At 41.3% G+C, this 26,952-nt stretch overlaps 1 protein-coding gene across 1 annotated transcript in view; it reads left to right on the forward strand.

The window, feature by feature from the left end:
• The window catches only part of auh (AU RNA binding protein/enoyl-CoA hydratase), a 263,382-nt gene that overhangs the window by 216,668 nt on the left and 19,762 nt on the right, over positions 1-26,952 (forward strand). The window contains exon 7 of the mRNA XM_078214360.1: positions 17,322-17,509. Coding sequence (XP_078070486.1) covers positions 17,322-17,509 — 188 coding nt within the window. The remainder of the gene's footprint in view (positions 1-17,321; positions 17,510-26,952) is intronic.

The following is a 26,952-nucleotide window of genomic DNA, read 5'->3' on the forward strand; positions in this document are numbered from 1 at the left end:
TTTTCCTGACGGAAGAAGGTGGAAGAGAGAATGTCTGAGGTGCGTGTGGTCCTTAATTATGCTGGCTGCTTTTCCAAAGCAGTGGGAAGTGTAGACAGTGTCATTGGATGGGAGGCTGGTTTGCGTGATGGACTGGGCTTCATTCATGACCCTTTGTAGGTCTTGGACAGAGCAGGAGCCATACCAAGCTGTGATACAACCAGAAAGAATACTTTCTATGGTGCATCTGTAAAAGTTGGTGTGAGTCGTAGCAGACATGCCAAATTTCCTTTGCCTTCTGAAAAAATAGATGCGTTGGTGGGCTTTCTTATAGTGTTGGCATGGAGTGATCAGGACAGGTTGTTGGTGATCTGGACACTTGAAAACTTGAAACTTTCGACCATTTCTACTTCGTCTCCATTGATGTAGACAGGGGCACATCCTCCACTGCGCTTCCTGAAGTCGATGATTATCTTCTTCATTTTGTTGACATTGAGGGAGAGATTATTGTTGTCGCACTAGTTCACCAGATTCTCTACCTCATTCCTGTGCTCTGTCTCATTATTGTTTGAGATCCGACCCACTACGGTGCTTTCGTCAGCAAATTTGAAAATCGAATTGGAGGGGAATTTGGCTACACAGTGATAGGTGTATAAAGAGTATTGTAGGGGGCTGAGAACACAGCCTTGTGGGGCACCGATGTTGAGGATGATCATGGAGAAGGTGTTGTTGCCTATCCTTACTAATTGTGGTCCGTGGGCTAGGAAGTCTCGGATCCAGTCGCAAAGGGAGGTGCGAGCCCCAGGCCAAAGTTTGGAGATGAGTTTCGTACAGATAATGATGTTGAAGGCTGAGCTGTGGTCCAGGGTTGAGTGTAGGGCCAGGGATATGATATTTGCTGTGGGCCTGTTGCGGCAATAGGCAAAACTGTAGTGCATCCAGGCAATCTGGGAGGCCAGAATTGATTTGTACCATGACTAACCTTTTGAAGTACTTCATAATGATGGATGTCAGAGCCACTGGACGATAGTCATTAAGGCACACTGCCTGGCTTTTCTTTGGTACCGGGATGATGGTCATCTTCTTAAAGCAGATAGGGGCCTCGGATTGGTGTAAGGAGAGGTTAAATATGTCCGAGTATACCCCTGCCAGCTGGTCCGCGCAGGATTTGGTGCTCATCCAGGCACCCCATCCGGGTCAATCGCTTTCCGTGGGTTGATGTTCGAGAAGGCTGCTCTGACGTCTGCGCTGGTGACCTCGGATACAGGTTCGTCCGAGGCTTCCGGGGATGGAGGGCGTGCTCTTGCATATAAAAATATATGCACTTCTGGTTGTTCACCTCTCTATGGTGATTACATCAGTGTTGGCAGTGGCAGTGCATGTTGTACATAGATTTTTCTTCTTTATCTCTTTCTGGTCTGCTTATGTTCATTGATCTAAAAAAAATCAGTGCCAACCTGCAGTAGTCCTGGTATCTGACATATACTGATATGATGAGAAGAGAGGCTGCAGCAACTCAAGAAAATCAGTGGAAATTGCAAACTTTTTAAATTTTTGTAAAGTAGTCAATGAAGTTGCGCTTCAAAAAATTAATAGCAGCTAATAGATAATTTTATGTTGTTACAATTTAGTTTTGTCTCCATTATTTGTTCTTTTCACAAAAGAGTGTTGAATTGCTTCTGAAGTTGTTAGAATCTTCTGGTATGTATAAATTCCTCCAATTATTTCTTGGGAGATGCACATTATTTAAAGTAGTGGTTTAAGGTTTAAATTATGAGGGTAGGTTGCATAAACTTGACATATATTCCCTTGAATTTAAGTGATTGAAAAATGAACTAACCAAGGTGTATAAAGTGATAAAGGGATTTGATAGGGTCGATACAAAGAAACTATTTCCTCAGTTGGGAGAAATCAGAGCAAAAGGACGTAGTCTTAAAATTAGAGCTGGGCCAATTAAGAGTAAAATCAGGTGATACTTTTGTCTAGAGGAAATCTGGAACTTGCTGCTCCAAAATGCTTGGACGCTGGATCAATTGAAATTTTCAAGACTGAAATTGGTGAATTTTTATTAGGTAAGGGTATCAAGGGATAATGAGTAAAGGTATGTAAATGGAATTTAAATGCATAATCGCCTGTTCCAATTCCTATGTTTTCCAAAATGCTTCAGTGTAACATGAAAGCTGCAGAATGTAACAAAATCTTTGAACTTTTGGACATCATATGGCCATTTTTCAGCTACTGAAGCAAGTCCAATTCTTCAATTCCATTTGAACAATGTGGCTGGTTGACAGCCACTGCTGTGTGATCCTGATAATGGTTGTACACTTTGTATACACTAGGCACCTTCAAATCTCCAAGCGATGCGACCCACCAACCTATCACAAGTTTTTGAATCCTTTAAGTTATGGTCATAATTTAAATTTCTGATAAAAGATATTTCAGAGACTCCACTGATGGTTCCGTGGGTATGTTTTGAAGTATTGAACCATAGAGATCATAAATTTCCAACTTTGAAACTTGGTCTGTATTGACTTAACTTATCTCAGCCAAAGCAACAGTAATAACCCCGACTGAAAAGTTTGTGGGTGTATATATTCTGACAGCAGTTCAGGACAGGATTGGAATGTTGGCTGTGGAACTATTTGTCAACATAAATTCAGGAAGGGTGATTAAGGAAAAATAAATAAATGTTTAACAAAACTCAAAGGTAATCATAAGCCAGGCACTATTTTGCAGCAAAAGAGTTTCAAAACTTTCTGGAATGAGAATTATGCTGCTTCTCAGAAGTTGCTTAATAATGTTGCCTCATGACTCATTGCAACATCTTCATCAGCTGAGTCAATTTGCACATCAACATTTCTTGACATGCTTATTTCAAAATTAGAAGTTGCAGCAAAACTGGGAATTTCATGGGTGTTGATTTGAATTGAAGTTCCTGCCAAAGAGTTACTATTCAACAATGAAAATAGGTCACTGTGCATTAGGAGAATTGTTTGTTGCCAGGACAATGATTTATAGTTCACTTTTTTAAACACTTAAAAATGAAAAAATAAATCAGCTTTGACTTTATTGTTGTGTGTGATAGCTTGCTTCTGACCTATAATTAGATCAGCTGAGTCCAGTCTATTTTCAGTCTTCAATTCTGCCCGTGAGAGTGAAAGAAGAACTGTTATGTTGAACAGAGTTCAGTATATATATCCACAATGGGAAACTATAGTTTCATAATCAGAGTTGCTTGTAAATATTATGCTTTTTGCATTTGGTGCACTTAATTAGTGGGTAGAGAACACTTGTTGATTTCCGACTAACACTGTTTTCTTTATTTGTTTACCTGAGTTTTGCTACCATGCCAAAATATATTTCTGAGAGTTAGCCCAGTGAAAGAAAATACTTGTTTAGGATCGTTAAGTCATCTCTAAAGGATGATGACAAATCCTAGCATTTTCTTTGCTGTGGGATAAATATGAAGGTAGAGTTCACAGTTCTCAGTAATTCCTGTGTTGGTTTTGCAAATTCAAGAAAAATATTTCACAGGTTCACCACAACAATAATGGTGTAAGCATATAGTTTCTAACTCCAAAGTATTGGTACAAATATTGTCAGTTATGACATCAATAACTCGAGGGTAGTTATTGTGATAGACGCATTGCCTGGGTCAGGCAATGGGTCTATCACAAAAGACTAGACTATCTAGACCTACTGGGTGACCAGTTTACAAAGAGACTGAAGGCTAGCAAGGAAGCTGTTACGCTACTATGCTTGTTGGGCCACAATAATATGCAAGGCAGACAAACCTACACAGCCAACATCATCATTACTTTCAATTTTTATGTCCAGGCATCCCAAACATCCAAACACACAGTCACGCACTGTGCTTGCTGCTCATTGCTGCAATCCGGAATAAATAAAGTAAACCAAGTAAGAAGTCTCACAACACCGGGTTAAAGTCCAACGGGTTTATTTGGTAGCACGAGCTTTCGGAGCGTTGCTCCTTCATTAGGTGAATGGAGAGTTGGGTTCACTAAGAGGGCATATATAGACACAGACTCAATTACAAGATAATGGTTGGAATGTGAGTCTTACAGTTAATCAAGTCTTTACAGCTGCAGACAATGCGAGTGGAGAGAGGGTTAAGCAGAGGTTAAAGAGGTGTGAATTGTCTCAAGCCAGGACAGTTAGTAATATTTCATAAGCCCAGGCCAAATGTTTACAGGTGGTCTGACATGAACCCAAGATCCCAGTTGAGGCCGTCCTCATGTGTGCGGAACTTGGCTATCAGTTTCTGCTCGTCGATTCTGCGTTGTCGTGTGTCTTGAAGGCCGCCTTGGAGAACGCTAACCTGAAGATTGGAAGTTGAATGCCCGTGACTGCTGAAGTGTTCCCCGACAGGAAGGGAACACTCCTGCCTGGTGATTGTCGAGCGGTGTCCATTCATCCATTGTCATAGCGTCGGCGTGGTCTCGCCAATGTACCATGCCTCGGGACATTCTTTCCTGCAGTGTATCAGGTAGGCAATGAAGTTACTGTGAAATTCCCCTAGTCGCCACAGTCCCGCGCCTGTTCGGGTCAATGCACCTAACCAGCATGTCTTTCAGAATGTGGGAGGAAACTGGAGCACCCAGAGGAAACCCATGCAGACATGGGGAGAATGTGCAAACTCCACACAGACAGTGGCCCAAGCTGGGAATTGAACCCAGGTCCCTTGCACTGTGAAGCAGTAGTGCTAACCACTGTGCTACAATGTCTACCTGAACTGACCTTGGACTTGATAAGAGTAAGAAGAGTTTTGGATGAATTCAAGTTTATGGTTGGTATAATGTGGAGGTCAAACAGCCTGCACCTCAAGTACAGGCTATGTGCTGCACAAATATTGTTGAAATACTTGAGGAACCGCACTGCCTTCTCCATGTAACAAGAACAGATGGGATGTAATTATTTGATTTGATTTGATTTGAGTTGATTTGATTTGATTTATTGTTGTCACATGTATTAACATACAGTGAAAAGTATTGTTTCTTGCACGCTATACAGACAAAACATACCGTTCATAGAGAAGGAAGTGAGGGAGTGCAGAATGTAGTGTTGCAGTCATAGCTAGGGTGTAGAGAAAGATCAATTTAATGCAAGGTAAGTCCATTCAAAAGTCTGACAGCAGCAGGGAAGAAGCTGTTCTTGAGTCGGTTGGTACATGACTTCAGACTTTTGTATCTTTTTCTTAAAGGAAGAAGGTGGAAGTGAGAATGACCGGGGTGCGTGGGGTCCTTAATCATGCTGGCTGCTTTGCCGAGGCAGCGGGAAGTTTAGACCGAGTCAATGGATGGGAGGATGGTTTGTGTGATGGATTGGGTTACATTCACGACCTTTTGTAGTTCCTTGCGGTCTTGGGCAGAACAGGAGCCATACCAAGCTGTGATACAACCAGAAAGAATGCTTTCTATGGAGCATCTGTAAACGTTGGTGAGAGTCGTAGCTGACATGCCAAATTTCCTTAGTCTTCTGAGAAAGTAGAGGCGTTGGTGGGCTTTCTTAACTATAGTGTCGGTATGGGGGACCAGGACAGGTTGTTGGTGATCTGGACACCTAAAAACTTGAAGCTCTTGACCTTTTCTACTTCATCCCCGTTGATGTAGACAGGGGCATGTTCTCCTTTACGCTTCCTGAAGTTGATGACAATCTCCTTCGTTTTGTTGGCATTGAGAGAGAGATTATCGTTGCCGCACCAGTTCACCAGATTCTCTGTCTCATTCCTGTGTTCTGTCTCGTCATTGTTTGAGATCTGACCCACTATGGTGGTGTTGTCAGCAAATTTGAAAATTGAATTGGAGGGGAATTTGGCCACAGTCATAGTATATAAGGAGTATAGTAGGGGACTGAGAACACAGCCTCGTGGGGTACCGGTGTTGAGGATGATCGTGGAGGAGGTGTTGTTGCTTATCCTTATTGACTGTGGTCTGTGAGTTAGGAAGTTCAGGATCCAGTCGCAGAGGGAGGTGCCGAGGCCCAGGCCACAGAGTTTGGAGATGAGTTTCGTGGGAATAATGGTGTTGAAGGCTGAGCTGTAGTCAATAAATAGGAGTCTGACATAGGTGTTCTTGTTATCTTGGTGCTCCAGGGTTGAGTGCAGGGCCAGGGATATGGCATTTGCTATGGACCTGTTGCAGCGATAGGCAAACTGTAGTGGACCCAGGTAGTCCAGGAGGTTGGAATTGATTCGTGCCATGACTAGCCTTTTCGAAGCACTTCATAATGATGGATGTCAGAGCCACCGTCCGATAGTCATTAAGACACGCTGCTTGGTTTTTCTTAGGTACTGGGATGATGGTTGTCTTCTTGAAGCAGATAGGGACCTCAGATTGTTGTGAAGAGAGGTTGAAGATGTCTGTGGATACTCCCGCCAGCTGATCTGCGCAGGATCTGAGTGCTCGTCCGGGTACCCCATCCAGACCAGTTACTTTCCATGGGTTGGCCTTCGAGAAAGCTGCTCTGATATCTGCAATGGTGACCCCAGATACAAGTTCATCCAGGACTTCCAGGGTGGAGGGCATGCTCAGGCTGACCTCTTGCTCAAAACGGCCGTAGAATGCATTGAGCTCATCAGGGAGGGGTGCATTGGAGCCGGCGATTTTACATGCCATGCATGCGATTTTAGATTTTACATAATTAGTATGCAGGTTTACTTATCCATTTGGGTACTGTGTTTTCATTACATAAAGTATGAAGTACTTGCACACAATTAGTGAATGGAGATATTGATGTAAAATATGTTAGGATAGAGTTTCTGCTTTGGGCACAATCAATAATTCTGTCACATTGCCCCCAAAATCGCATTTTTTGAAATGTTTCTGTTTCTCCTGTTTTTCTGCTTAAAGTTATTTGCAAATCGCCAAGCAAAAAAATCTGTCATGAACCAGCATAGTCAAGAAATGTTTTAAAATGAAATTTTCTAAAGATTGCTTTAAAAATATATTTAAGAATGATATCTTGGTCGGATTTGGTTTGACCTAAAAATAGGTTTATCACACAGAATAAGCAAGTTAAATTAATGTCAATCTAGCACCTGAGAGTAACCTGATTTTAAATCCCTCAAAATGACTTTTATAGGAAATATATACAAAACTATTGTCTAGTTCAATTGCTGTAAGTAGTAAGTTCCCTTGGTCATTTTGTTTAAACCTTTTTAAATGTTCTTATGCCCAAAATATCATGTTAACCTTTTGCAGCCTCCTTCACAGGCCAGCAGATGAGTGCAAATAGGGGAAAAACACAATGATGTTGAATTCATTTTGAAGTTGTGGACAGTTTTTTTGGCAGAGCCTGCTTCTAGCGTGATGTTTTTGAAGCCAGCTTGGAAAACTCGAGTTGTGCCAGCACAATTTGTACTTGGAATTCTGTGATCTTTTGCCCAGGTTGCACTGATATCAGAAGAATTGCCCCAAAATAACTCCAGGCAACACTAAATTGTGATATTATAAATATACTGCTTATTGGATGTAGTGCAGTCATTCAGCTTCCTTCGGGCCAGATCCTTCCAGAACTTATCCTTGGTAGATTGGCAGATAGACTGCTCATACATTGCTCATGCTTATTATTGGAAGGGCGGCCACCTGTTCCACTTCTGTCCCTGTTCATTGCATTTTGGCCTTTAAACATCGTGTGATCTAATTAGGACAGCCCTCAAGAGCCACCTGGCAATACATTCATCAATGTGACTGAGCATTTACTTACTTTCATTCATTGCTGTAAAAAGTAACACTTCAAAGCATGTTCTATTTCTGTCCTTGTCAACCTTGTTCAAGCAAGAACATGTTTGTTCTTTACCTTAATACTGTTTCTCAAATCATAAAATTACTTGCTGTTATTCTTTCAAGCCATTCACGTAGTTGACCTCAAATAAATGTGTATCGTTGCTACGCTTCCCAAATTGGAAGATTTTCTTACATTTGCATTCACAGTCAAAATGTTTTTTTGAAGAATATTGGTAAGACTTCAATATCATGTTGTGTAAAGCAAGACAAGTAGAATCGTAGTAACCTCTAACCTGTTGCTTAATTTTTCTCTCTGCCCCAACTAAGCGATGCTTAATGCCCAGGCAGTAAAGACAAAATCTACCTTGTATTCTCTTCATTTCCTTAATACTTTGAATGTAATTAAGAAGCCATAGCGCAGTATTATTCCAGATTCAAATTAGTGGACATTAGTACAATATTGTCATATTCATTTCCATTCACTATTTTCTTGACAAATCCATGAATAGGATGGGAATAGAGGGATATGGTTCCCAGAAGAGCAGGGGGTTTTAGTTCAGTCAGGCAGCATGGTCGGTGCAGGCTTGGGGGGCCGAAGGGCCTGTTCCTGTGCTGTAATTTTCTTTGTTCCTTGTTCTTTATAGAGATATCTCATTTTTAAATTGTGAAGCAAAAGAAAAATCTTGAGTAGAAAGCAAGAAATACAGAATGTTACCATAGTAACGCTTAAAGCTTGCAGCTTTACTTACTATAATACTTTAAACAATCTGCCTTTAAAGTTATGAGCAAACAGAAATACTGCAACAATCAAGTCATTCCAATCTGTTATATCCGTTACTCAGATATTGAAAGGAGATTGCATACAGTATTGTACAGTATAAATTTGAAACCTAGGGCAGGATTTTCGCCCGACACACAGATACAGGTGATCGCATGGGTTTCCTCCAGGCGTTCCGGTTTCCTCCCACAGTCTGAAAGATGTGCTGTTTAGGTGCATTGGACATGCTAAAATTCTCCCTCAGTGTACCCAAACAGGTGCTGGAGTGTGGCGACTAGGGGATTTTCACAGTAACTTCATTGCAGTTTTAATGTAAGCCTACTTGTGACTCTAATGAATAGACTTTAAACTTAGGTGTGCATGACAGACATGCTGCTTTGCTGGTACTATCCCACCACTGGGCAGCTTTCCCATTCACAAATGACAGGTTGCCAATCAAGTGCAGGTAAATGGCTTTTAAAGCCGAGAGTAAGAGGCCAATTTGAATTTTCTAGTGTGTCTCTGGGAAGGTGTTGGGGACATAGCCTCTCAGTGACAAACTGGGATGGATAGGGCAGTGCTCATGACCCCATGCCATGTGAGGTACAATCAGCTAGGAGTGTTTCTTTTGAAATTGGCCAGAGGGTGGGCTCTTGAGGCTGCAATGGGGCTGATAGGAGGCCTTCCAGCTCGGACAAATCAGCAGCTTACCTTTTCAGGTGAGGGAGAGAGAGAGGAGACCTCCAATTCGAAGCATCCTCTCTCCAACTTTTTAAACTGTTGAAATAAAAAATGAAATATTGCAGCTGGGCTGTTGTTTTGGAAGAACCCCCTCCTTCAGGACGGTCGGGCAGATGCAAAATGCCTCAAAGCCAGCTTGGAGCAAACATCAACATTTACAAGTTTCATGCATTTAAAAAATATTCAGCCTTTCTATACTTACTATCAAAGTGAATGACCTTAACTTTCTGCACGATATACTCCATCTGCAACCTTATTGCCCACTCGCTGAACCTGTCTATGTCTCTTCGCAGCCTCTTTTTGTCCTTCTCACAGCTTACCCACCTAGCTTTGTATTGTCAGCAAATTTAGATGCTATACTCTAGGACTGCTTGGTAACTCCTTAATATAGATTGTAAATAGCTAAGGCCCCAACATTGATCTTTGTGGCACTCCATTAGGAGTACAAACTTGAAAATTTCCTGTTTATGCATACTTTGCTTCTTTTGCACTAACCAAGCCTATATCTATGCTAATGTTAACCAACTACAATACATTTGTCAAATCAATTTGCCTTTCATAAAACCATGTTGATTTTGATCATAAGCCAAATCTTCCGATCTCCCAATCGTCAGAGACAGAATGCATGACTGAAAATACGTTTTGGTATGCTAAGGAAGTCTTGCTGTGCGGACCTACCTGGGAATTGCTCGGAAGTTTAAACTTCCATTGGACAATTGCCTTGCTCCCTGAGACTCCCTGCAAAAGCCTCTGGCTCTGAGGTAGAGTCAGAAACGATGGACAGTTCCACAGTACTTATTTAAATAATTGCTCAGGAAATGTTAGACAGATTAAAATCTAGTCTAACACTTGGGCAACTACACAGCTGATCCCCTGACTATTCTTTGACCACCCAATTTCTCCCTGACTGCAGCCCTGACTCGAGCCCCGGGTTCCCTTCCATAATCACCCAACTTACCCGCCAGTCATCCGGCCACCCCAGTAATCCGACCGACTACCTCCCAAACTACCGCTGACCACCTTATTACCACCCCGACCTGGCCCAAGTAACCCCCCCCCAACAAACCTGACTACCACCCTGCATCCCCCCCTCTCCCCGGGCCTGACATGACTGCTCCCCTGACCTAACCCAACTACTCCCTGTTCTGACCCAACTGCTCCGCAACTACCTGACTACTCTACCAACCTGGCCGACTACCCTGACCATCCGACCAGTGTTATGTTTTTACTATTAGAGTACTAATTAACCCTGCCTCATTGAAGAAAAATAGATCTAAAGTAACTTTATCCTTAGTCGGTTCCATGAACATATTGCTTCCAGAAACGATCACAAAAGCAATCTACAAATTCATCTTCCGGACCACTTTGCCAATTTGATGGTCAACACGATAGGAAGATTAAGGTCCCATAATTATTACGTTGCCTTTGTTACAAGCTCCAAATATTTATTACTTAATGCTCTGTCCAATGGTGTAACTACTGTTAAGGACCTAGAAACTATTCCCACCAGTGTTCTCTGACATGTGTGATTCCTAATCTCCAACCAGGCTGACTCTACTTCCTCATCTTCTGAGCCAAGATCCTTTCTCACTACTGTTCTGAAGTCATCCTTTACTATCAGGGCTACTCCTCCTCCTTTTCCATTTACCTGGACCTTTGAAATATTGTGTACCATGGGATATTTATTTTCCAAACTTCTTCTTATGTCTTATTATGAATGTTTCACACAATTTTTATTTGTTACTACAATAATTTGTATGGATCTTAATTTGCTGAAATACTATCACCGTTAAACTCTCTGTCCCTTCCCATCCAACTCTGCTTGTCTTTACCCAAGTCGCTACACTGCAAATTGCCTCAACTTTTCTCTTTTGATTTTTAAATTTCCCTTTGACTGACCCCTCCCCAGCCCCAATCTTTTAGTTTTGTGTCCTATGCATGACCTAGTTACAGAAGTTGCCAGGAATTGGATCCCGTTCTGGTTTAAGTGGGGTCCACCCCAATAGAATATCTTCCTCTTCCTTGAGTAAGGGTGTCAGTGCCCCATGAATCAAAATTCCTTCTTCCCAGATCACTCTTTGAGCCCTGTGCTTAATTCTCTAATCTACTTTACCCAATTGGCATGTGGCTCAGGTAACAATGTAGAGATTATTACCTTTGAGATTCTGTGTTTTAATTTGGATCCTAGATCCTCAACGTCTCTCAGTGGAACGTCATTCCTATTTCTATCTATATCAATGGTTCCTGTGTGTACCATAACAACTGGATCTTTTCCCTTACACTCCAAATTCATTCCCAGCCACATGGGGAAATCATGCATCCTGGCACTGGCGGACAACGTAAGCTTCAGAATTCTCAGTAGCTGTTGCAGGGAATAATATCCGTCTCCCTGACGATACTGTCCCCTATCTCTACTGTACACCTTTTCACTCCGTCCACTGACCATGGCATCTTGCGCTATGGTCAGTTTGCTCAACCACCCTCCAATCCTTGTTTTCATCAACACGGGTAACAAATACCTCATACATGTTGGTCAAAACCAAGGGTTGAGGCTCCTGTGTCACCATATTCTGGATCCTCATAACCTGCTTAACTCTCAATCACATTCTCCTATCCCTGACCACTGACCAACTTTAAAGTTCTACGTAATCTGAAGTGACTACCTCGCAGGACAAAGTGTTCAGGTGACTCTGCTCCTCCCTGATGCCCCGCAATGTCTTCAGTTTGGAATTCAGTTTAGCAATTCTGAGCCATAGTTGCTCAACCTGCAGACACTTGCTGCTGATATGCTTATTGAGGATCACAGTGCTCTCCACAAACTCCTACATGCTATAGTTACAGCATCTGCCCTGCCATGTCTGTCTGACAACCTTATTTATTTATTTGATTACTTAACTAAATTTCAAGTAGTTAGTTAAAGTAATAGGAAGTTACAGTGTTGTAGCTTGGAAACAAAAGTGTAATATTCGCCAGCTGCTGGAGAAAAACAAAAGAATAAAAAGAAGTACCTCATTCCCCCTCTGCACCAAAAACACCAACACCTGGAAGTTACCCTCCAAGTCATTCATTATCCTGACTTGGAAATATATTACCGTTCCTTCACTGTCTCTGGGTCAAAATTCTAGAAGTCCCTACCTTACAGCACTGTGGGTATACCTGTACCACATCGGCAGTTCAAGAAGGCAGCTCACCACCAACTTCTTGAGGGCAATTAGGGATGGGCAATAAATGCTAGCCTAGCCAGTGAAGCCCACATCCCATGAATGAATAGTAAAAAAAATCCCACTTGCACCAAATTCCTGACTTTGCGCTCGCTTCACAAAGCTCTCTGCTGTAGCAAATTCTGCTTACTTATATAGAGAGCTTATGACTTGCACCCAAATTACAACTGCTAAATCAACTTCCTGCTACACTAATTAATCCTTATTCAGGCAATCTCCAGTCACTTGCCAGAAAGCTACTACTGCCAGGCACTTTGTTAACGAGGTATCTTAACTAGCTTGCAGGTTCGTTTGTGGTTTTGGAGTTCTAAATCAGATTGTGTTCATCTAAATTACAGTTTGACAAATACCTACTACCCACTTGCACCAAATTCCCAACTTGCTTCACAGCTTGGTATGGTTCCTGCTCTGCAAGAAACTACAAAAGGTCGTGAATGTAACCCAATCCATCGCGCAATCCAACCTTCCATCCATTGACTCTGTCTATGCTTCCCGCTGCCTCGGAAAAGCAGCCAGCATAATTAAAGACCCCACGCACACTGGACATAATCTCTTCCACCTTCTTCCATTGTGGAAAAAGATACAGAAGTCTGACGTCACGTATCAACCAACTCAAGAACAGCCTCTTCCTTGATGCCATCAGACTTTTGAATGGACCTACCTCGCACTAAGTTGATCTTTCTCTACACCCCAGCTATGACAGTAACACTACATTCTGCACTCTCTCCTTCCCTTCTCTATGAATGGTATGTTTTGTCTGTATGGCGCGAGGAAACAATACTTTTCACTGTATACTAATACATGTGACAATAATAAATCAAATCAAAACAAAGTATACTGCTTACGAAGCCCACACTCTGTGCTTGCTCACTCTCTGCTGTTTGAAGGTTTTTGTCAATTTTAATAACGAGACTATTTGTTTTCTGGAAATGTAGTTGCTGATTCTACTTTGTTGCACTCCTGGAGGTTCGATCATGTGATATTTGCCCACAGATTGAAAATGTTATTGCACTGAGCAACTGTCTGTTAGTGGCCCGGTCCCTCCTGTTCATGGTTCATGTATTATTGTATGTGCTCATAAACTTATCAGAAAATGAAAAACAGACAGGAATTTTCAGTGGAACTCGCTGACAGCATCTTAGCTTGAGCTGAGGAGGGGAAAAAATACGCATCAATAGAATGAGATGTCCTGTACATATAAACAGCCCTCTAATCAGCAGCAGCTTCAGCTGAAATTCTATAGCGAATGCTGAGTCGACAGTTTATGTTACATTCATGCTGTTTTTCAAAGAATCTTTAGGTAAAGTGAAAGCAATCCTCAAGCTCTGGTTTCTTAACTTCTCAACACTCAGAAATACAATTGCAAAGCGGTTGGAATATAAGAGTAAGCAGAACTTGCTGCAATTGCACATGACTAATGAGACCACACCAATAGTGTTACATACTGTTTTGGTCTCTGTATCCAAGAAAGGATGCCATAGGAGAGATGCAACAAAAGTTACTAGATTTATTCCTGGGATGAGAGGGTTGTCTTGTAAAGACAGATTAAGCAGAAAGTGCCTATATGCTACAGAATTTAGAAGAACGAGAGGTGATCTCATTAAAATATATATGATTTTGAGAGGGTTTGTCAGGATGGATGCTGAGAGGCTATTTCCCCTGGCTGGAAAGTCTAGAGGTAAACCTCAGGATAAGGGATCAACTATTTAAGACTGACATGAGAAGAACATTCTTCACTGGGAGTTAAGAATGTTACGAATTTTCTGCCCTTGAGAGCTGTGGATTCTCCGTTGTTGAGAGCAAATTCATGGCTGAGATCGAAATATTTTTGAATACGAAGAGAATCATAGGTTATGGAAATCTAGTGGGAAATAAAGTTTATGTGGACGATCATCTGTGATCAGCAGATGTAACTCCTTTATTCAAAAAGGGAGGGAGACAGAAAGCAGGAAACTATCGGCGAGTTAGCCCAACATCTGCCATCTGAAAACATTAGAACAATTATTAAAGATGTTTTAGCAGGACACTTGGAAAATTCAAGGCAATCAGACAGAGTCAACATAGTTTTGTGAAACAGAAATAATTTTTAATCAATTTATTTGAGTTATTTGAAGGAGTCACATATGCTGTGGATAAAATAAACGGGAACTGGTGGTTGTCCTGTATTTAGATTTCAAGAAGGCATTGGATAAGGTGCCACAATAAAGGTTATTGTGTAAAATAAATACTCATGGTGTAGGGGATGACATAAAGAACAAAAAAAGGTACAGCACAGGAACAGGTCCTCAGGCCCTTCAAGCTCGTGCCGATCATGATGCCCTAATTAAACTAAAAAACCTTCTGCCCTTACTCAGACTGTATCCCTCTAATCCCTCCCTAGTCATGTACCCATCCAGATGCCTCTTAAATGTTGCTAATGTGTCTGCTTCCACCACCTCCTCTGGCAGCACGTTCCAGGCGCCACCACTCTCTGCATGAAAAACTTTCCCCGCACATTTCCCTTAAACTTTCCCCCTCTCACCTTGAACCTGTGCCCCCTTGTAATTGACACCTCCACCTTGGGAAAAAGCCTCTGACTGTCCACCTTGTCTACGCCTCTCATAATTTTGTAGACCTCTATCAGGTCTCCCCTCAGCCTCTGTCTTTCCAGTGAAAACAATCGTAGTTTATTCAATTTCTCATAGCTAAAGCCCTCGAGACCAGGCCACATCCTGGTGAATCTTCTTTGTCTCTCCAAAGCTTCCACATCCTTCTGGTAGTATGGCAACCGGAACTGCACGCAGTACTCTAAATGCCTAACCGAGGTTTTATATAGCTGCAACATGATTTGCTAAGTCTTGTACTCAATGCCCTGGCCGATGAAGGCAAGCATGCCATATGCCTTCTTGATCACCTTGACCACCTGTGTTGCCACTTTTAGGGAACTGTGGACCTCCACGCCCAGATTCCTCTCTATGTTAATGTTCTTCAGGGTTCTGCCATTTACAGTATAATTCCCACCTAAATTTGCCTGGTGATTGTCAAGCGGTGTTCATTCATCCGTTGCCGTAGCGTCTGCATGGTTTCCCCAATGTACCATGCCTTGGGACATCCTTTCCTGCAGCATATCAGGTAGACAACGTTGGCCGAGTTGCAAGAGTATGTACCGTGTACCTGGTGGATGATGTTCTCACGTGAGATGATGGCATCCATGTCGATCCAGCACGTCTTGCAGAGGTTGCTGTGGCAGGGTTGTGTGGTGTCGTGGTCACTGTTCTCCTGAAGGCTGGGTAGTTTGCTGCCGTCAATGGTCTGTTTGAGGTTGTGCCTGGAGCTGCCATGGGGCCCGGCAAGTTATGTGCCAGGCCCAATAATGACATGTAAAATGTTTTAAAAATACATTACAAATATATTTAAATCACTTTCCTCTCTTCCCACCGGTTTCCAGTGTGGTCCCAACTGCGACTGTTGTGCGGCTCTGGGAGACGCGCATGCGTCAGGAACGCACGCGTGAATCCCGCGAAATGGCCGACACACAATTCTCCCGACCGGACTTGCCAGAAAATTTGCGGGTCGCAATGAATCACCCTCTAAGTTTCCGTCGATCAGAGTTTAGAAGAGTAGGAGGCAACTTGATCAAAACCTTTAAGATCCTGAGGAGCATTGATGTGATGGATATGGGGAGCATGTTTCCTCGTGTTGGAGAATCTAGAACTAGGGCTCACTGATTGAAAAAGGGATTGTTCATTTAAGACAGAGATGAGAATTTTTTTCTCTGAGCATTGAGAGTCTGTCTCCGGGAAGAATTCTCTCCTTCAAAAGGCAGTGGAAGCAGAATCTTTGAATATTTTTAAAGCAGAGCTAGGTAGATTCTTGATTAACCTGGGGGTGAAAGGTTATCGAGGGTAGGCAGGAACGTGGAGTTGAAGTTACAATCAGATCAGCCATGGTCTTATTGAATGTCAGAGCAGACTTGAGGGGCCGAGTGGCCTCCAAATTTGTATGTTCATAAGATCTTTGTGAGTGGTGCAGAAGGCACAAGGACCTGTAGACCCACTCCTGCTCTTCAGCAAACATAGGAGCATGAGCAGGCCATTTAGCCCCTCAAGTCTATTCAGAATTTCAGTGAGATTGCATACGGTATGCGATCTGCATGTGCTCCTATTTCTTTTGGTCTTCTAGGAAGGTTCAGTCCAATGATTGACTGCAGAAATGCACCTTTCACTGCAGGTCACAGGAACCAATCAAAATATACATATGCTGTCATTGTCAAGCTATTCTAACAATCATAAAACACAACCAAAACCTTATTGTTAAGGAAAGTGGAGGGAGAATTACTCTTGTTGAGTAGTTTTTGAAAACTTTTTCAACCTATTGTTGGAAAACAGGGCAGCAATATACGTTAGAGATCATTCAAAGTGTCACTCTGACACTTGATGGAGACTATCTCTGTGAAGCCACTTTGGTGATATCAATGAAAAAGATCAACTCCAGAGAAGCTCCAGACTAAAACTATGGGTTTGACTTAAAACTGACCTAAGAGACAATCCAGTGCAACTTGACCCAGGACACCCTGCATGGTTTCTGGCATATGTATTATCTTCTTCCATAAAAAGAGGTTTACTTTAAACAGAAATGCCTTGTCTAGAGACTTTTCTTATTAAAAAATGTAACACAAGCTAGTCCATAACAAAGTATTTTATTTCAAACTTCCAAGAATCATTACATTTTTTTGTCTAGTTTGTTTAATATATTTTATTTGCAACACGAGTTAAGTTGCGTACCTTCTGAGAGAGTGGGCTTGGAGTATGTTCCTAAATCTTTGAGGGCTGCTGAGAGGTAGAAATTTGGATCATGATAAAAGTTAATTGAAACAATTTTGTCCTATTTTCAAAATAGGTGGCACGCAGCGTCTTCCTCGTATTATAGGAGTATCACTGGCAAAGGAACTTATCTTTTCTGGACGAGTGCTTGACGGCGCTGAAGCAAAAGCAATTGGTCTGGTTAGTCACGCTGTGGAACAGAATGAAGCAGGAGATGCAGCGTATCACAGGGGATTATCTCTCGCAAAAGAATTTATACCTCAGGTACATCGATCTTTTAACATTTGGTTTCCGGAACTAATGTTTAAAGGAATTTTTCAGTTTTGTACATTTTATAAATATATTAATACCACTGAAAAAACTGATAATTCTTATCAAAATTGTGATCTGAAAAACACTTCTGTGTGTGTACACGCTGTGCCATGATTCAGGGAATATGGCTTACCCTACAAGTGATATGTTGTTGGCTCAGTCCAATTTAAGAGATGCATATTGATTATACCTCATCATTGAGAGTCAGAAGATCATGAGTTCAAGCAGTATTTCAGGATTTAGTTATATAATCTAGGCTAACATTTCAGTGTACTACTGAGGGAGGGAGAACTCTTTTGTTGCCCTTCAAATGAGATGTTACAAGATTAAGGGCAGGATTTTCCGTAGCACGTTTTGTGGCTGCAGAGGTGGCTCACCATTGGCCAATGGTGAGATCATACTGTTCTGCTATTGTCAACAGGGCTTCTTATTGTTCGCACCCTCTGCCGATAGGGAACCAGCAGCGGGAGGGTTGCTGTCAGTGAGACCAGAAGATCACACTGGCAGGAATGGTCAGAAAATCCTGCCCAAATTGTCTGTCTGTTCAGGTGGATGTATAATATTCCCTCAACCCCTCAGCCAAAGCTGACTAGTCATTCACCTAAGTCAGTGGTTCCCAAACCTTTTTCACTGGGCCGCACTTTCGGAATAAAAATTTGCTCGCGGCACACCGAATTTTTTATTGATAAGAAATACAGTCAAAAACAAAAAAAAACTCCTAGCAGTGCTTGATTCATAACATAGAACACAACTACTTTATAATATGATCATGGGACATCCAGAAAGTATAAAACAATCGCTTTGGAAAAATATCTAATCCATGTTTAAATGTTTCTTTGATTGTCCTTGAATCTTCCCGCCACACTTGCCATCCTCTCTTGCCGCACCAGTGTGGCACGCCGCACCCTTTGGGAACCACTGACCTAAGTGCTGGTTATTGGATTTATGTTTTGCATAAACTATTTGTAACATTTGCCTATAGACTAACAGTGACTACACTCTAAAAATAATAAATTGGGTTTGGAACATCCTGCACATGAAGGGTGCTAAATAGATATAAGACCCTTGGTACGCAGCACAGCCCCCCCCCCCCCCCGCCCCCCCTCTGCCTGCCCCCACCATGTCCCCTTAAGGGATGGGAGAGATTCAAAAAGTTAAATACACAGAATGTGACCCCCTTCATGAATGTGCCTGTCATTTTTTTTTTATGTTAGTGGATATTGGGGCATCCGGGTGTTCCACTTAGACAGGTGGGCACTTGCACAGCATTTACAACACAGAAACTGGCAAGTTGAGTCAACAGTCCATGCCAGTGTTTATGCTCCAAATGGGAGATTCCTCCAAACCCCCCAGAAAAGCATCTTTGCTGGTTGTCTCAACTACTTCTTGATTCTGAGTTCCCTATTGGTAGCAAGTTGCATATTCTAACATATTTGGATAATAGGGTTCTCCTGAGTTCCCTATTGGATTTATTAATGACTATCTTATATTTATGGCTCAATTTCTATACAAGTGGAACGATCTTCTTTACCGCTATTATATCATCCCTTTTCGTAATCTTAAAGACCTCAATCAGGCAAATCCTCAATCTTCTCTTTTCAAGTGTTGTCATAAGTCTGGTTCTGAGATGTTAAATTGAGGTCCCATCTGACTTTTGGGGTGGATGTAAGATATCCCATGGCATTATTTTAAGAAAAACCGGGAGATTATCTCCAGTGTCTTGGCCAATGTTTATCCCTCAATCAACATCACAAAAACACATTTTCTGGTCATTTTCACATTGCTGTTTGTGGAAGTTTGCTGTGTGGAAATTGGCTGTGGTGTTTACTGTATTACAACATTATGATGAGCAGTACTGTTCACAGTACTCAATTGTGGTCTAACCAAGGTTCCATACAAGTTTAATGTAACACTCTGCTTTTCAATTCTATCTCTCCAGAAATGAACCCATTCCTTTATTTGCTTTTCTTTATGATGTCATGCTCCAGTCTGTGATAACGCTTCAAACAATGATTTAAAATTTTTTAACACAGTTTATTAAAATGGCTAGTGCAAATCATGTGACCTTTAGCATTCTGGGCCATATGGTCCTGAGGCTCAAGCAATTCTTAATTAATCCACAGCTATCTGAAATATTCCCCACATCCCTTTGTTTGAGGATGGACCATCAATAAAAAGAATTATGGCATTCCATCAGACTCATCTTTTTGTTTCATCGTGGACAAATAAAACATCAAAACTCAATGTATTAGATGAATGTGAAATGGATCCCAAAAACCTTTCATTGTATTGTGATGTATTTATCCAAACTAGACAGGATGAATTTCAAACTGTCAGACAAAAACACAGGATGTATAATCAACACGTTGCCATTCTTTGAACAAAAGACTTTGAACTTTTACATGCCACGTGATGCAGCCTTTAAAAACAGCAAAAGCTGCTCGCAGAGACAAAGTTCTATCCAAATTCATCAGAAGGCATGAAACTAGCTGCAAGCAACCAGCAGCCAAGGTAATGAACAAACATACCTTGTAAATGTGAGATGGACTCTCCCCAACCTGTCCAACTTTAAGTGCATCTGAATCAACCACCTGGAAATTCAACTGCAAACAATATTGCAGCTTACTGAGAATCCTCTGCTTATAAGGCCATCGCTTCAACTAAAAGCATCAACTCATCTATGAAACTATAGGCCTACCGCAAAAGAGAGACTAAGACAATTACACCTTCTAATCATATTGTTTTTTTCCTTCATCTATATCCAATCTTTGTGCAAGTGATAACGTTTGTCGGACAGGTGTGTTTGCACCTGTGGTGCAAGTATGGGATAATAGATAACTTTACTTTAAAACTCACAGAAAAATTGCTGCTGAATTAGTTAAATTGGAACAATATTCTGAGGGTAAGAAAATACACCCACTTTGCATACAGAACATCTTGATCATGGACAGTAAGAAAAGAAATAATTCTTGACCATGACAAATTGAGTACCACTATCCCGGACTGTTCAACTATAAATAAACCAAATCTGACTTTTAATTGAATTGTAAGTAGATAAAGAAATGTAACATGGACAGAAAAATAAACTAAAGGGGTTACAGCATTAACAATAGAAACTGGGATGGCTAATATCAACGTGAAAGCACTCCTGTATGAGGAAGACTTAACTTGGCAACAGATAGCATTCCTAAACATAAAATATCTAAAAGTCATATGTAGAACTGAATATATGCAATAAAGCATGGTTAACCATGGTACTAAAGATGCTGTCTGAGCATTGTGGTCTCACTCCAGATTCAGAATGGTGAAAGACACACAGCCTGAAACAGACCAGCTTACTGAGAATCCTCTGTTTATAAGACTTAGCCAAAATTCGTCTAGAAGAGTGAAGGCTAAAGTTAGAATGTCAGCAAAAACAGAAGGAAAGAGAATTTCAAGAGAGAGTATGCTTGAGAGAGAGTTGCAGGCACAGAAACATCAGGAACTGAGGCAGATTGCAGCAGCTACGGAGACCATGACCTTACCTAGTGGCAACTTAAATACCCTTAAGTCAGAGACAAATTTTGATTTCCTCAAATATTCCTGCTTTGATCTTAAGTTTGAAGAGGAGAATGTGGAAACTTACTTTACAGCCTTTGAAAAACTGGTTGCTTAATTACAATGGGCAGCAGAGTTTTGGGCACTCCAGATACAAGGCCAGCATGGGGTTTATTCCATGATAAGTACTGAGGACTCTGCCAGTTATGACCAGACAAAGACAGCTAGTCTCAGTGCCTATGAACTTGTTCCAGAGGCAAACCATGAACAATTCCAGAACTCCTGTAAAAAGCCAACCCGGACCTTCCTGAAATTTGAGAAAATTAAACAGCATTTAACTGGTGGGTCTGAGCCCTAAAAATTGACTGCTGCTGCGAAGGGTTAAGAGAAATATATTGGTGGAGGTGTTTTAAAACTGTCTCCCATACCTCAGAAGAGAAACTAAGGTTTCCAAGGTCAGAAATGAGGCTGTCATGGTTGATGACTGTGATATGACCCATAAACCTCTAAACCAAAACACATTTGCAGCTAGCAACTCTTACCAGCAATGGAACAGAAATAGACCCCAGAAGAAAAGAGAATAGAGAGGACAGGGCAGATCACTCCCCAAATTTAAAAAGCAAGAATCTGGAAAGTAAACCAGCAGGATTACAGGCTGCTTGCTTCCAGTGTGGCAAGCTCAGGTAAATAAGAGGGAACTTCCTTTTGTTATGAAACCAACAAGGGGAGCTATGGTCAGGACTGTGTCCATAGCCTTGAAAGTACCAGACTCAAATGGGATGGGGGCAGGACAGATTACCTACCAAGCTGTAATAGATTGAAGGTGACTTGTTGTGGCTTGAAGTATAGAGGTATTAATTACCAATGATAAATAGTGTTTAGCACTGCTGCCTCACAGCGCCAGGGACCCGGATTCAATTCCTGGCTTGGGTCACTGTCTGTACAGAATCTGCACATTTTCCCCATGTCTGCATGGGTTTCCTCCTGGTGCTCTGGTTTCCTCCCACAGTCCAAAAGACATGCTGGTTAGGTGCATTGGTCATGCTGAATTCTCCCTCAGTGTAAGCGAACAGATGCCGGAGTGTGACGACTAGGAGATTTCACAGAAACGTCATTGCAGTATTAATGTAAGTCTACTTGTAACACTAATAAATAAACTTTAAAAAAACTTATATACAAACAACGGTCTGACAGAACTAGATTCTCCACTCCAACTTGGCTCCAACTGAGGATCATCCCCAACCACTGATGCATGTCCTTGCACCCAATTGGCTTGAATTCCCATACTGCCACTCCATAGGGTCTGTTCTAATCACGTGGCCCTCAGGGATCGACTTCTTAAAGGGGCCACAATAACACACAAGCCTTCTTGCAAAAAAAGGGAAAACGACTTGTTTGAATCACATACTCCAAGGAAAGAAAGAGCAATTTGCAAAGATACAGGGTGTTAGCTTCCACTTAATTTGACGAACTTCAGCATTGTTTCACTTTAATGCTGTTAATAAAATAATCAATATGTCCACTTAAATTACCAGGTTCATTTTAACAAAACTTGCCACAGACTGTGGCATGTCTGCTCACATGACCTTTTCCGCAGTGCTTCCACGCCGGCATTCTGAACTCACATTGAAATACTGGGCTTCATCTAGTCATCTATTGGCAGCGGTTGATTGGTGCAGGTAGTCCTGGACTACTTGCACCAACCAACTCCTGCCACTACATGGAGCCTGGTCAATCTATAGGTACTGTCAGTGAGTGCAATTTCAAAAAAGGTATTGTAATGTATATTGTATTTCTGTAATGTTTGATTTATTTTAATTTGCAAGTTATTTCAGCTATGAATGCTGTACATGTATGGTATCGTATTTCAACTTGTCATTGTTTCTTCCAGGTGAGAAAAGTCCAAAAGAAACTAACTCTGGCTTTAACATTGGGTGGCATTCTCTGGCCGTTCACGTCAGCAGGATTCACTGGTCCCACTGCAGTGAACGGAGATTTGGCTGAGCACCAAGTTCTATGTTCTTGCTGGCAGCAGTGGCGGGCGTGAATGGCTGGAGAATTCCGGCCATTGATTCCTGTGGGAATGTATGATTCACTTAAAATCATTTCATTTAAGGTTGTGATTTTCAGGAACACAACCACAACTTCAGTGAAGACTCCCTGTACTCCTTGCGAAAGCCACAAGGGAAGTGCAGCTAATACAAAATTAACCACTGAACCATCACAGGGTTGAAAATTTAAATCCCCTTGAACGCAGCAATTCAATTTCCAAGGCCACTGACAGTAGGATGCAAGGGGAGAATCCAGACACTTCACAAGGGTCTAAAGGCTATTCACACCACACCCAAGAGATACAGTTCATCAGTGGACCAAAATTTAAATTACTAGATGCCTGGGTTGTGGAAGCAACCATGGAAGGTTTAAGAGATATTACAACAAAGCAGTCAATATAATTTATATATTACAAGCTTCCAAACAGAATCCAGCATGCAAATCTGATCTCTTCCTAGGAACCAGCATGGATTTTGAACATTCCCCAATTGCTAACTGCCTTGAGAATCATGTGTATAGTAGAGTTACTTTTCCTGAACATCCGTGTGCAGATAGTAATAAATGTTCACCAGATAGCACCTAACTGGGGATTGTAAGAAAGCAGAATGTGACAGAGAAACGATAGCAGTCTCAGGTTACTTGGTGTGAATGAGAAAGTGAATGTGTATATTTTTCTCTTGCTTCACAATGAAACCATGTAAAATGTCATCACAGATTCCATTTTTCCCATGCAGTGGAGGGGCTCCAGTATATTTTGAACCTTTAGACAATACATTAAGATTCTTAACATAAGCAGTCTATTAAAATGGCCACTGCAAACATGTAACATTTAACATTCTGTAACATTGTCCTGAGTCTCAAATATCTAATTAACTATCAACATTCACAGCTATCTGAGAAATTCACACATTCCTTTGTCTCAGGATGGGCCAGCAACAAAAAGAACTATAGCATTCAAACTGACTCATCTTTTTATCGTGAATAAGCAAGCCATCGAAACTCAATAGGGGTCATTTTCCCAAAAAGAAACTAACTGCCCAATGAGCGGAAAAACGGGAGAACGGGTCTAATCCCACCTGAGAGGGCGGTATTAGTGTGCTGCGCGGGCCACTGCGTATGCGCTGATCTGTCAGTAGGGAAATCAGCGCAGCGCAGCAGGCCGGGAAAATCATGCCCAATATCTATTAAATGAATGTGAATGGATCACATTAACCTTTCATTGTAATATAATGGCCCCTCATCCAAACTAGACAGAATGAATGTCAAACCGTCAAATGACAACACAGGATGTGTAATCACCTTTCTTTGGACAAAGGACTTTGAACTTGTAAAGTCACATCATGAGCATGGCTCTGTTTTCTGTCAGTTTTTAAAATCACAAAAGCTGCTTGCAGAGATAGAGCTCCACCCAAATCCATCTGACAGCATTGAACCAGCTGCAAGTCAACTATGCAGCTAAGATAATAAACAAGCTTCAGAGTATGAGAAGGACTCTACCCAACCAGTTCGAACTTCATGTTCACCTGAGAACCAACCTCCTAGAATTACAATTACAAAAACCCTCAGAGCTTGCAAAGAATCCTCTGCTTACAAGGCTATCACTTCAACTAAAAGCATTAACTAATCTAAGAAACTACAGGCCTTCCATGAAAGAAAATTATGATTTGTAATTGCATTATTTTTTCTGCATCTGTATTCAATCTTTGTCTGATTTCATAGTGTATTTGATGCAAGTGAGTGAGATGTCATGTTTTAAACCCCTGGGGCAAGCATGGGATAATCAATAATCTTCTTTATTTTGAAACACTCGAAATGCTTGCTGCTGGAATTATTTAATTATGAACAATCACTCTCCGAGTAAGAAATTGCATCCATCTAACACACACAACGCATAGATCATGAATAATCAGAAAACACACTAAATTTGTCTACGGTAATGACCTATTAATGTGCATTAACAACATCAGTTAATTTGATATCACCAGAAATTTTGAAATTGTGCAAATCATTTATCTAAATTTTGAATAGCAGTGTTCCTAAAACCAATCCTTTGCAACACCACTTCATACCTTTGGCTAACTTAATTAACTACCTTTAAACTATACTTGATATTTCTGTTTTGTAGCAATGTTATTTATTCTGCTACTTGTCCTCTGACCCCACATTTTCTAATCTGAGTCATGCGTCTTAATTAACATATTTAAATAAGGCTCCCATAGTGCAATTTAAAACCAAATTTAAAATCTATTGTTCCTGCCAAGATTTCCCCAGTGGTCAGGAAATTTGACAGTGAAAGAGCAGTTGAGCCTGTAAGCTCCATTAGCTCTTTTAGCTTTCCTGGTGGATGGGGATGCTTTTCCTGGCCCTCAAGGAATTCTTTGGTGTTGCTGTTCCTCTCCTTCTAATCACGACCACCCTTCCCAGTCCCAATCATAAGCTTCCTCACTATGTGATTGCTAGGGACCATGCCTAAAGGGCCCCCAACTACGTCCTCCTGCCATTGGAGATCTTTTATGTCCACTGGCTATGTTGTTTGTTTGGTAATGGAACTACATGGTGTTAATGAAGTCCTGCCATTAAGTTTTGCAAGTTCTCCATATCCCTGGCCTTGCCAGTTTCTTTGACCAGCTTTGGCTGCACATTCCCATGTCACCTTAAATTTATTTATTCATTCGTGGGACATGAGCGTTGCTGACTGGCCAGCATTTATTACCCATCCCTAGTCACCCTTGAACTGAATGGCTTGCTCGGCCATTTCAGAGGGCAGTTGAGAGTCAACCACATTGTTGTGGTTCTGGAGTCACATGTAGGCCAGACCAGGAAAGGACGTCATTTTAGTGAACCAGATGGGTTTTTCCGACAATCGACAATGGTTTCATGGTCATCAGTAGATTCTTAATTCTAGATTTTTTAAATGAATTCAAATTCCACCATCTGCCATGACGGAGTTTGAACCCGAGTCCCCAGAACATTAGCTGAGTTTCTGGATTAATAGTCTAGCAATAATACCACTAGGCCATTGCCTCCCTGGCAGTTTCTTCCCATAGCTTTTGGGCACGTGCTCATGTGGGCACGTGCTCATGTAACCACATGATGACCCTTCTGAAAACTGACATGTTTGACCCAACTTCTAATCATTGTCTTAATATGTCCATGTTAACCTTGTACCAATTTCTGTTTGGCTACACTCCTGTGAAGTGCCGTGGGATATTTGCCTAAGTTAAAAATGCTATATAAACTCAGGTTTTTGTTATTGGCATGCCTCTAGGTAACTCACTACCTGAATTCCCTTTTTGTTTTAGATTTAGTTAAATATATATGATGCAAATAGAAATAGCTGTTTCTTTCAATTTTATGCATTGCATTATTTTGTATGGTTGATAAAGACTGAGGTTTATTATAAATAGCATCTATCCCTTTATTTATTCTCTGATATCATCATTCAATGGCAAGATAAAGAGCAAGGGTTCACTTTGTAAGAAATCGCAGGGACATATCTCCATCCTATTAGTCCCTGGAATTACAGATTGCTAGATAATTGATAGTAGCATTTGGGAAAGGAGTTCAATTCGCTTAAATAAATAAATACCAAGAACTTGCTACTCATTTGTGTAAGTACAGTTCACTTGCTCTTTAAACTGATCAAATATATTTAACATGTATGTCGAAACAGCTGTCCTCTTTCTATTTTATGAATTTAGTTATATTGGGTTGAATGATAGACTGACCTTTATTTTATATTATATATTACTTTATTTGTTGATGTATAGCTGTGTGCTAGTATAGTATACCATGTGTGTGTTCTA

The sequence above is a fragment of the Mustelus asterias genome, chromosome 6, assembly GCF_964213995.1.
Source record: "Mustelus asterias chromosome 6, sMusAst1.hap1.1, whole genome shotgun sequence".
Classification (NCBI taxonomy): Eukaryota; Metazoa; Chordata; class Chondrichthyes; order Carcharhiniformes; family Triakidae; genus Mustelus; species Mustelus asterias.